We start from the raw sequence: 12,543 nt of genomic DNA, 5'->3' as shown, positions 1-12,543 counted from the left end.
TATGAGTTGATTCAGGTGTGCTGGAGAAAAAATAAACATTAATACATTCAGCGCACAGAATCCCCCAAGTGACAGGCTATAATTAATCACGACTATCCAATTGTGCAGCTATAGATGGTTCTTATTGATTTTTTTTTTCATTTTCAGGGTTGTGCAAGTAAATGAAGGAGTAGTATAGTTGGATATACAGCAAATCATAGCATGATGGAAATAATAATAATAAAATTAATAATAATGATGATAATAATGTAATGTAGTTTCTCACTGCTTTTTAGATTACTAGTTTCATTTCAAAATTGTAAAATGTGCTCCATCAATCCAAGCAATTGTTAACTGCTGTGTATATACAGTCATTTCAGCATGAAAGGTTTTACTGCGTTATGTATTGTGTGGCAGTAATATACAGGGTTCGGACCTGAGCTCGGATTTCTGTCTGTAAGGAGTTTCATGTGTTCTCTCAGTGTACGCTTTTCCTCAGGGTTTCCTCAGGGTTCTCTGGTTTCCTCCCCCATCTCAAAGCCATTCAGCTAGCAGGACTGATACGGTGAATTCCCCGAGTATGTGCATGATGCCCTGGGTGCCATCCACGGTGTGTTTCCGGCTCACTCCCAGTGTTCCCGGGATAGACTCCGGATTCAACAGGATAAAGAGATTAATGAAGATGAAGGAATCAGTAAATAAGTAAATAATTGCATTTCAGGGATAGGCTCCGGATCCACCGCCACCCTGACCAGGATAAACTGAATGACTGTATCATGTAAGACTCGAAAGAAAATGAACAAACAAACAAACAAGCAAGCAAGTAAATAAATAAATAAATAAATAGATAAATAAATAAATAAATAAATAGAAGATATTTTGATATCACTTTAATTTCAAAATTGACAAATAAGAAATATTGAACCAATTGTCTCCTAATTTTAGTCAAATTAAGCCCTTAGAACATAATCAAATATTTTGAACAGTTTTATATTCATAGTCAGATATTCCTGATATCAATATGATAAAATATAATAAATATAATATATAATAATATAATATAAAAAATATTTTTAAAAATGGAGAAAATATTAATAAATTCCTAAACATATGAACAATTACAGATCATTCTAAAAGGACAATAATCACAAATAGTCATAAATAATCATATTTATTTGTATCTCCTTCTCTCTCTCTCTATATATATATATACACGATGTATATACTCGATACTGCTAGCGGTAGGAGAGGAATAAAGGAGTTGACTGACACCTGGACCGACCAATAGCGTCCTACGAGGAAAAAAACGACTCGACGGTGTCGACCAATAGGACGCGAGGTGGGCGGGGCCTTTCTGCGGCTCTCGGACTGAATCAGTTCTGCACGACAGTTTGAAAACAGAACAGCACATCGGTGAGAAGGACAACGACCAGGGATAAGATATCAGCCCTTGTCGATCAGAAGAGAGAGAAAATGCCGGTGGATGTTTTCTCCGTGGCATATCCGGGCTGAGCGAAGCCCCGGGATGGAGCTCTGCGCCGTTATTAGTCCTCTATTGTCCGGTTATTATCCTTTGTTATAGCCGCGGGCTGTTATTCAGCGTTATAATCGAGTTCACGACCGGAAACACTCACATGCACTGAGAGACAACATGCGTGGGTTCGTTCCTCTCATGCAGCATCAGGATGGAAAATGTTCACAGTTCTTTTCTACGGGATGATGGAGAGCCTAATTGCGCAGTGCAGTACACTGTACATCTGCACTGTTTTTGGATGGCCAGTGTGATCATGATCATGAGTACTGCATGACTGCTCCTGCTGCCTAAATGCTTTAAATCTGCTTTGCATCACAACACTATTCCATCCGTGAGGCTGCGATTCTTCTTCTTCTTCATCGGCACTGACGTGAAGTGGACAGAGTGGTGTGAAGCCGCTCTCCTCTCCAGACACTATACAGATGAGAGGAAAACAGTATCAGCAGATCAAGCCTGCAGGACCTCGAGAGACCGACACTGACTATGGAAGGAAACTCCGAACCTACCAGAACCCTGTGAAAATAATCGACCAGCCCGGCATCGTGATGAAGGTGCTGAGGAGGAAGCGGATTATTTTATTCGTGGCCTATTTCCTCCTGCTGGTTCTGACCATGCTGAATTTGGCCAACTACAGATGGAGCAAAGAGCCGCAGCAGTGCAGCCACCAGGTGAGGAGCACCACGTACCAGGGGCGCTCCGACATCCGGTTCCTTTACAGACCCGCTCTGGTTAAGAAAAGGCAGCTCGTTTACGTCTTGACCACTTGGCGCTCGGGGTCGAGCTTTTTCGGCGAGTTGTTCAACCAGAACCCTGATGTGTTCTTCCTGTACGAGCCCATGTGGCACATCTGGCAGAAGCTGTACCCAGGTGACGCCGTGTCTCTGCAGGGCGCGGCGAGGGACATGCTGAGCTCGCTGTATCGCTGCGATCTCTCCGTGTTCCAGCTGTACAACAGCCCCGGGGGCAAAAACATTACCTCGCTCGGCCTGTTTGGCGCCACGCTCAACAAAGTGATCTGCTCATACCCTCTGTGTTCCGCTTACAGGAAGGATGTGGTGGGCATGGTGGACGACAAGGTGTGTAAGAAATGTCCGCCCCAGAGCCTCCGTCTGCTGGAGGACGAGTGTCTGAAATACAACACTATTGTTATTAAAGGGGTGCGCATTCTGGACGTCAACGTCTTGGCTCCTCTGATGGAAGACCCCTCGCTGGAGCTAAAGGTCATTCACCTGGTGAGGGACCCCAGGGCTGTGGCCAACTCCAGGATCAAATCCAGACACGGACTGATCCGAGAGAACCTGCAGGTGGTCAGGAGCCGGGATCCCAAACTCCGCCGGCTACCGCTTGCAGACGCAGCTCATAAAACGAACAAAAAGGACGGAGCCGACTACCACTCCATAGGAGCCATGGAGGTGATATGTGATAGGACCCACAGGACCTTGAGGACGGCATTGAATCCGCCCAGTTGGCTGAAGGGGAAGTATCTGGCTGTGCGCTACGAGGACCTGGTAGAAAATCCCGTCAAGGTCCTGCGTCAAGTTTACCGCTTCGCTAACCTCAGCGCCAATCATGACGTGGAGTCTTTTGCCCTCAACATGACTAACGGAACAAACTCGTCCTCCAAGCCGTTCATTGTGTCGTCCAGGAACGCCACGCTGGCGGCGAGCGCTTGGAGGACTCTCCTCAGCATTCAGCAAATCAAACAAGTGGAGGATTACTGCCACCAGTCCATGGCCGTGCTGGGCTACGAACGCGTAAGAACAGCCGCCGAGGCTAAAGACTTGAGCAAATCCTTACTGACTGCATCCAAACTGTGATGCTAACCTCTCACCAAAGACCTACGAAATGAAAAATGCTCATTTGAATGATTTTTTTGTTGTAGCTCGGTAACTGTGGAGCTTCATTTTGTTTCAGTGTTTCATTGAGGGATTTGATATGCCTCATAGGAATGTACTGTTTTGTTATGTTTTTTTTAATTGATTTTTTTATTTGTGAAAACTTAAAGCTGCCATGGCTTTTCTAAGTGGATTGATTATGTATGTGAATGACAAACTGCACCATGACTTGAATATGAGATGAGCCTTGATGTTATGTGAATCACGTGTCTTGCGTTCGACAATGCTTTAGGGTTGTTTTTTTTTTTTTTTTTTTTTTGAATGTTTTTGAGACTCATCAGATTATTTTGAGTTTGTTTGCTCACTTTCAATGGAGAAAAAATCAACAACGTAAACGTGAAAAACCAGTCAAAGCTCTCGTTCTTAAAGCAGGTGATGCTGTTTAGTTAGTGCAGGATGCTCTCAGAGACAATCATTAAAGTGCTCTGTAATGCTTTTTTTTTTTTTTTTCCTGTTTATGCTACTTTGGCCTGCATGTCCGTTTACAGAACTGGGTGCTCCATTTTCTTGCCTATTCCAAACATCCTGTTGTCTTATACTGCTTTATTAGTGCTTCATGGAAGTCTTTCTATGGGAGTTGATGTTCACAATTAGAACAACAAACCTTATAACTCACTTCTGCAGTGATTGTAGGTTATGATTACGACTAGTCAGTATTTTCAATAGCCTAAACTGTTTAGTTTTAGAGTAGATATTAACTAACACATTGACAAACTCCATTCTCTTTCCCACCCTCTCTTACTTTCTCTCTATTCTCCTATTGCAGCCCATACAATGTTAGTATTTTAACCAATTTCATCAGAGCTCATGTGATTCTAAGTAGTGGTCTGGCCTTGAACACAGCCTCTCTCTTTCTTTTTGTTCTTTAGTTTAACAGTTTTGTGGAACATGTGAAGAATGTGACTGTGTGCCTTCTGAGATATCAGAAATAAATAGCTAGGCTTGTTTTAGAGCACTGAAGAATGTGTCGAATGCATGGCCTCCTCAGAAACAGCAAGCTTATTTATATTCAGTGTAGATATAGGCTAAACGCCCTTATGAGCCTGGAGATCTCTCGGTCTGTGCATTAGGGAAAAGTTCTGCTTTCAGAAAAAAAACAAAAGACCCACTGACAAATGCAGGCTGACTCTGACCGTGCAGTCATGCCCTGGACATAAATTAATAACATCATTCCTGCATAATGTTTGTGTGTGAAATATTGGCATATCTAATAAACAATGATATACAACTAACCAGAATTAAATCATAAAGACAGACTAGAGAACTCTTGAGTATTTGTCCCCAGATAAGTTTCACTTACAAGGAATTTGACTTGGCAGGAAAAAAATAGAGAATAAGTAAGGAATACTTGGGAGTATGCTGTTACACGAATCTAATAATCAAGGGAGTTTGAGTAAATGAATGTGTCAAAGCTGACTCATGAAGTGTTTTATTCTTTTTATATTACAGCAATTTGCCAAATGATTATAATTGTACTTAGTTAAAGGACAACACGTACATTTTTCCGTTTATATTAACATTTAACGTTGTAGAAAGTCTAAAACAAGTTAGTTATTGTTAGCAGTTACATTATAACAGCTATGAACAGTCGTTCCCTCACTAGCCTGTCTTTTACCGAGAAACCACGAAGTGTAAACTCCTCACTTCTCTGTCCTGAAGAATTTCTCATTTTTGAAAACTTACTAAATGTTACAAAGCGCTGGCACTGGAGACTCCTTCCACAGATGTCTGATTCCAGATTGTCATATCAATGATTATATGTTTTAACATGTTTTTCCAAATCTGTTTATCATTCTTAGATTAGATTATGTGAATGAGCTGTGATTTGAATTACAGTTGTAGAAAATAAATCAACACCTTCTGACCAGTCGGAAACGAGAATACAACAGTGCTGTGGTACATGAAGAAAATAATCAATAGCAGAAAAAAATGGTTAAAGATTCTCTCTCCTGGAATATAAACACATCGAACATTGTTTTCACACTGCGGTTTCAATCATATTTATGAAAAATCATATTCCTTCCATTTTCACAAATGCAGGAATGCAGGCTGGCACTCACCTACAATCTAAGCTTGCATGACCTTTGAGTGGTTTGTGTGGAAAATATCGCTAAACAAAGCCCTCATGCACATCACATTAAAATGAATCAAACATGAATGACTCAATACACCAGAAAGTTCTGTTCAAATTTCTTTCCTCCACAGCTTAGATCCCGCATGCCACAGGAGCATAACTGGGAAATTAGAGTGTGGGATCTGATACAGAAGTGGGCGGGGCGTTCCTGTTTTGCATAATAATAAATAATAATATACGACGAATTTTTGAATGAGTAAATGATTTTTTTTTGTGTGTGTGTGTGTGTGTGTGTGTGTAGAAGCACCATATTAAGCAAATCTATATTTGTTAAAAAAGTTTTGTGTGACTAAGTTTCAGTTTTGTGGTTCACATAAGAGGGTAAAGAAGGACACACACCTTTTGTGCATAAGTCTGTAAACATGTTAAGTCATATAATTTCTCCAGAGAGTCGTTTATTCAGTAAAAATGGAAAGTCATTACTGCAAAGTGATCGTCACCACCATATGTTGTTTTCCATGAGGAATCTGGAAAACATGCACTTGCTGTGAGACGGAGTTGTCTTTGGCTGGCCTTAATGCAGAGGTGCACAGCTGTCGGAAATGTGCCTGGTGCTGCTGTTATTAAATTGGAAGGTTAATGCTGGGGGGACAGAAAAAAAAAAAAACACTAAATAACTAAATAACACAAGACTAATGTAAAATGATTAGGAATTCTTTTATTAAATTTCATTAAACATGAATGGTTATAATACCGAAATTGATTGTTTTTGTATTAATTAGTGATTTCTCGGATCAGATTTCTTCACTACATTGAAAGCCAATGATTTCCTATCTATACCAGCATGCAGTGTCAATAAGAGTCTGAAATTTAATATTGATCAGTTGTTGGTGAAGGTGGCTGGTTGCTCGGGCAAGGACGAGTGGATGAGGGTGATGAAAATATTGCAGAAAGATATTAAAGATGTTGAGCAGCACCGTATCTGGGCTGCGATCGATACGCCTTTGTAGGTGAGGTGTAAGCTCCCATCAAGCTCAGTAAAGCTTTTGGATTTTTTTTTGGAGTTGTGGTTTTTTTTTGCTGCATGAAGGACAAAAAGTGTGCACCTGGAGCACATTCCCTCAGACAGCAGCTGCAGGAAGCAGCAGGGATTGCTTCAGGAAAAACACAAGCGTCCACATTCTCTCTGAAGTGAAGAGTGTAAAAGGTGTGCAGGTGACGTTTCCAGCAGGAGTCAGAAGGACGGCATGCTGTAATCACCAGGCGCCTCGGGGAGTTCTTGGTACTTTGAAGTGTCTTGAAGCATGACGCTGCTGTGAAGCACCTCAGCCATTGAGCTTTAAGGGTTATGAGGAGAAGACAAGTCATAAAGCAGATTTAAATCACTATGAGTTTGTTCCATGCTTTAGGGAAAGAAAGACGATCCAGATTGCAGTTCCATCAGGTTTCTGTTTTTGGCGCACTGTAGTTTGCTGGATGTCTTTCTCTGTCATAAGTCATAAAAGGATATGAACCATTGTAAGTTTTTTCATACTTCAGGGTCACAGGATCCGTTTCTACACTGTGAATGCATGGAAATACACTCAGTTCCCAGTTTAGAAGGTAAAACTACAATAGAGGTGAATGTTATAGATATACAGTTGCTGACTATAAATCAAGGGCATGTGAATTTTAGCATATGAAAATAAATGAATCTTAAAAAAATCTCAGATGCAGCAGTAAAAAATAAAAACAAACAAATTAAACAAACTAGATTAAAACAGTGAGTTAAAATGCGCTAAAACAGTGGTGTAGGGTTCTAGTGAATATATTTTTAATCAAGATTGATCTAGAAAAATTCCCTTTCACATGTAAAAAAAACAACTCTTGTTTAAAAATCACATGGAAATGAATAAAAAAAATAAATAAAATGAATGAAAATAAATGAATCATAAAAAATCATGTGAAAATAATTGTGGAAAAAAAAGTAGGAATGCAAAAAAATTAAGCAAATGAATTAAAAACAATGGGTAAAATATGGGAAATGTTGCACTGTATATACAGTATATTATTTATTGTGAAAATTTCCTTAAGGAAAAATCACATGCATTTCACACGATCATGTTTTTTCACATACGATTATGTCAGTAATACAATCGGGTCCATAAGTACTTAGACAGTGACACAATTTTGGTAATTTTGCCTCTGTACACCAACACAGTAGATTTGAAATGAAGCAATCAATATGTGATTGAAGTGTAGACTTTCAGCTTTAATTCAAGGGGTTTAACAAAAATATTGCATTAACCGATTAAGAATTACAGCCATTTTTACAGAGTCCCTCCATTTTCACAGGCTCAAAAGTAATTGGACAAACTAACAATCATAAATATTAGGATTATTTTTAATAATTGGATGCAAATCCTTTGCAGTCAATGACTGCCTGGAGTCTGGAACCCATGGACATCACCAAATGCTGAGTTTCCTCCCTTGAGATGCTTCTGTCAGGCCTTTACTTCAGCCGTTTTCAGTTGCTGCGTGTTTGTGGGTCTTTCTACATTCAGTTTTGACTTCAGTAAGTGAAAAGCAGCTCAGTTGGGTTGAGGTCAGGTGACTGACTCAGCCATCAATAAACACCAGTGACTCAATTCTATTGGCAGCCATACAGTACATGCCCATGCCATAACACTTCCTCCACATATTTGACAGATGACGTGGAATGAATGTGGAATGGAATGGATCATGAGCGCTTCCTCCTTTCCTTCTCCATACTCTTCTCTTCGTATCATTCTGCTACATGTTAATCTTGCATCAGAACTGGGCAGGCTTTTTTTTTTTTTAGCAAAATCTAATTTGGTCTTTCTGTTCTCGACTGTTACCAGTGGTTTGCGTCGTGAGGTAAACCATCTGTATTTACATTCATGAAGGCATCTCTTGATTGTGGCCTTTGACAATGATACTCCTACCTCCTCGAGAGGGTTTTTTCAAAATTTCATCAGATTTCAGGTGAGAGTTAGAATTTATTTATTTATTTATTTATTAATAGCAGAGTTGTGGCACTAGAATGATTGTTGTTTCACTAGCCAAGGACTAGTTCGTCATGTTTATACACATAATCTGGTTCCAGTTCCTGGTTTCAGATTCCTCCATTTCTAAAACTTTCAATTCTGTATCAGTAAAAGTGTTGATTAAATAAACACACACTATAATACAGATGTAGTACATCATGCTGATGATATAGTGCTGTTATCCTAGAACCCTACAACTTCAGACAGGGTTTCTCTTGGGTTCTACGAAGTAGAACTCTTTGGGAATAAAAGATGAAACCTAGAATGCTTAGATATTCTTCTTCTCTATGAGCAACCCTCTACAGAGTGTAGAACCCATTAAGGAAGCTATGAACTGTTAAATATCTAAAGAGTCCCTGAAGAACCATTGCATTTTTTTTCTATGAGTGTACACTCTTACACCCTGAGGAAAGCATTATAAAGGTTCTATGTAGAACCCTAAAACTGAATGTTTCCCTTTCAGATAGAGTTCAACGTAGAGTAGAGTAAGTAGTTTTAGGAAGTTAAAAATGTCTAGTTGCCCAAAGAACCATTGAAGAACTATTACAATGTTTTATTTCTAAGAGTGCACACTCTTTGGGGAAACTAAAGATGGACCTTGGAGGAAGTAAGATACTATAACTATCAAAGAACCCTTAAAGAACCCTTAAATTGGAAAGTTTCATTTTTTAAAAGAGCATACACACAAAAAAAGTTAAATCGAAACACTTAGGGATTTTTTCAATTGCCATTAGGAGGAAACCCTTATATAGGTTCTGCAATGTACAACTTAGTGTTTACCTTTCAGGACAGGTCCCAAATACAACCCACATTTTCTATGAGTGTATCCTCTAACAGAAACAAATGGTTAAACCTTGAATGCTTAAGGATTCTTCAGTTGTCACTATGGGGAACCTTAAATGTACTATGTAGAACTCTTTTTCTAAGGCTGTAGTCTCTTAGAGAAACCTTAAAGGCTTTATGTATAACCCTACAGCTGAGTGATTCCTATAAGAAAGGGCTTCAAGTAGCACCATTTTAGGAAGCTAAAAACCCCCAGTGCTGTGAAAAACTATTTGCTCCCTCCTTATTTCCTCTATTTTTGCATGTTTCTCACACAAAATGCTTTCAGATCCTCATACAAAATGTAATGTAAGACAGGTAGAACACAAGGAAACATGAAAGTTTTTAAATGATGATTTCATTTATTTAAAGAAAAAGGTTATACAACACCTACAGTATATCATCCATGTGAAAAATTAATTACCCCCTAAGCTTAATAACTGCTTTGGCCCACTCTTCTTTGTAGAATTGCTTTAATTCATCCCTGAAGCAGAAAAGCATCCCCACACCATTACACTACCACCACCATGTTTTACTGTTGATATGAAGTGCTTATTGTGGAATGCTGTGTTAGTTTAATGCCTGAAGTAAGGGGACCCAGGTCTTCCAAAAAGTTCCACTTTTGACTCGTTAGTCCAAAAAACATATTTCCGAAAGGCTTGGAGCCTGAATGAATGCTGACCTTATCTGAGGTGAGCGAGGCCTGCAGTTCCTTAGATGTTTATCAGGGTTCTTTTGTGACTTCTTGGATGAGGCACCTATGCATTCTTGAAGGAATTTAGTAGACCAGCCACTTCTACCCAGCAAACATGAGATGTCTGACAGATGTGTAGATCATGTCTACATTGCACTGGCCGGTCAAGGACCATATCTGTATGTCTGCACGATGTCCAGATCAGGTTCAGTATCTGGACGTCTGACTACAACCCCTGTTGGATGTAGATATGGAGTTCAATATTTGAACGAACCGTCGGCTAGGAGTTTTTTTGGACTTCTGTGGATGTACAAGACGTGCAGGAAATCGACATATGAATTGTCAATTCGATTCAAAAGTTGTCAGTGTCAGTTGCGGTGCGTGGTTGCCTGTCATAGCATAATGTTCATATTGCTGTTATTGTGTACTGCCAAAATATTTGGACAACTCGTTTGATGCTTTCGATGTTCAGAAAACCTCATAAAAAAGACATAAAAACTTTCATTCTGACTCTTTTCAACGTGCGACAAGATGCTCAAAAGATGTCTTTTAGATGTATCTTTGGTCAGTGGGTAGGCAGATTCACCACCACTCCAAGTTTTCTCCATTTGGAGATACTGGCTCTCACTGTGGTTTGCTGGAGTCCCAGAGCCTCAGAAATGGCTTTGTAACCCTTTCCAGACTGATAGCTTTCAATAATTTTCTTTCTCATCGCTTCTGGAATTTCTTTTGATCGTGGCATAGTGCACTGCTTTTTGAGACCTTTTAGCCTATTTCACATTGCTTGAAAGTTTAGATTTAAGTGATTTTTAAATTCAACTGGGCTGGCAGTAATCAAGTCTGGGTGTGTCTAGTCTATTTGAACCCAATTAACAATTAAATTGGGTTAATTTGTTGATTGAGTAACTAAGGGAGCAATTACTTTTTCACACAGGGCCAGTGGATGTTTGGTAACTTTTTTTCTTCAATAAGTGAAATGATAATTTAAAAACTGTATTTTATGTTTACTCAGATTGACTTTGTCTTAAATTTAGTCTAAAGATCTGAAACAATTAAGTGTGACAAATATGCGAAAATAGAAGAAATCAGAAAAGGGGCACTTAAGGATTCTCCAGTTGTCTATGGAGAAACATTTAAAGATTATATGTACAACCCTTTCAGGAAGCTACAAACCTAAAGAACCCTAAAGAAGGACTGAAACCTAACCCTAACCCTAACAGTAGAGTAAACTTTTCTGAATCCGAATCTTTTGGATGTCTATGGTGGAACCGTTAAAGATTCTATGTAGAAGCCTTTCAGGAAACCTATTGCAAACCTATTTAAAGAACCCTAAAGAAACCCTAAAACTAAATCTAGAGTACACTTTTGGGGGAAAAAAGTAAAAAAAAACAAAAAACAAAACTAGACATCTTAAGCATAACATATGAATGATTCTATTTTAGAAATGATTTCAAATACAGCCATTTTAGGAAGCTACAAACCTAACTAAAGAACCCTAAAGAATCATACAAACCTAACCCTAACACTAACCCTAAGTTAAATCTAGACCACTTATGGATTTTTTTAGGAGTCTATGGAGGAACTCGTAAAGCTTCTATGTAGAACTATTTCAGCAAGCTAAGAACATTTAACTATCCAGAGAACCCTAAATGACCGCTGAAACCTAACCTTAATCTTAAAACTAACCCTACAGCACACCCTTAGAACAAAAAAGTTACATCTAAAACATTTAAGGATTTTTTCAGTTGTCTATTGAGATTTCTATATAGCTAAGAACTTCCAAAGAAGACTGTAGAGAAGAAGGGTTTTTAAGAGCATAGTCATTTAGCTTTGTTTTGTTTCTTTATTAAATTAAATGTACCCACTTTATAAAACCATGAACAGATGCTTTTAACCAACAAGTGACACAGAACCCAGTCAGCGATCCAAGCAGGAGCTGTGCAGCTGACGGTTAAAGGTCTCGCTCAAGAACCCGTCGGTGAGAGTCTTGGGGTTTGAACTCAGTGATTAGTCCAGAGTCGTTATTACCTTTTGTGAAGCTTTTCTTCAGGATGCTGCATAAATCCACACACAGAGAACCTGGGCACTGTGGATAAGTGGAGAGCTGCAGGATTACGTCTTGTAAAACAATGTAAAGGCAGCATTCTTGCTTGTGGTTTTTGGTTTGAGGCAGAGTGCTGGGAGATTTTAATAGTTTACGCATCGCAGTGTTCTCCTTCCACATGAAACTGTAGCACCTGATTGTAGCCTCAGGTTTTAATGCCTTCAAGCTTTTATAACTTTTCTAATACTGAATATGAATCTAAAATGCATTCACTGGGTTTTTGTGAAACTTGCTGGTATTATTTTTTTAAAAAAATTACATATTTATCAAAACTAGACCAAAACCACTGAGTGGTAAATTATTTTATTACAGAAAAAAACAAAACAAAAGAAAACATTTCATGGAAAGCATTTTGTGTATTTTTCTCTTTTAATTAGTTCACATGAGATGTGTG

At 38.9% G+C, this 12,543-nt stretch overlaps 1 protein-coding gene across 1 annotated transcript; it reads left to right on the top strand.

Moving 5' to 3' along the window:
• The first annotated feature begins 1,326 nt into the window (after positions 1 to 1,326).
• chst2b (carbohydrate (N-acetylglucosamine-6-O) sulfotransferase 2b) lies at positions 1,327 to 4,360 on the top strand. Its single transcript, XM_026944711.3, has one exon. The coding sequence runs from the start codon at positions 1,936 to 1,938 to the stop codon at positions 3,328 to 3,330; it is 1,395 nt and encodes a 464-aa protein (XP_026800512.1). The 5' UTR covers positions 1,327 to 1,935; the 3' UTR covers positions 3,331 to 4,360.
• Positions 4,361 to 12,543: the final 8,183 nt, after the last annotated feature.

Source organism: Pangasianodon hypophthalmus, chromosome 1, assembly GCF_027358585.1.
Source record: "Pangasianodon hypophthalmus isolate fPanHyp1 chromosome 1, fPanHyp1.pri, whole genome shotgun sequence".
Taxonomy (NCBI): domain Eukaryota; kingdom Metazoa; phylum Chordata; class Actinopteri; order Siluriformes; family Pangasiidae; genus Pangasianodon; species Pangasianodon hypophthalmus.
The sequence above is the reverse complement of the archived record's forward strand: the minus strand, read 5'-3'. Positions and strand labels throughout refer to the sequence as shown.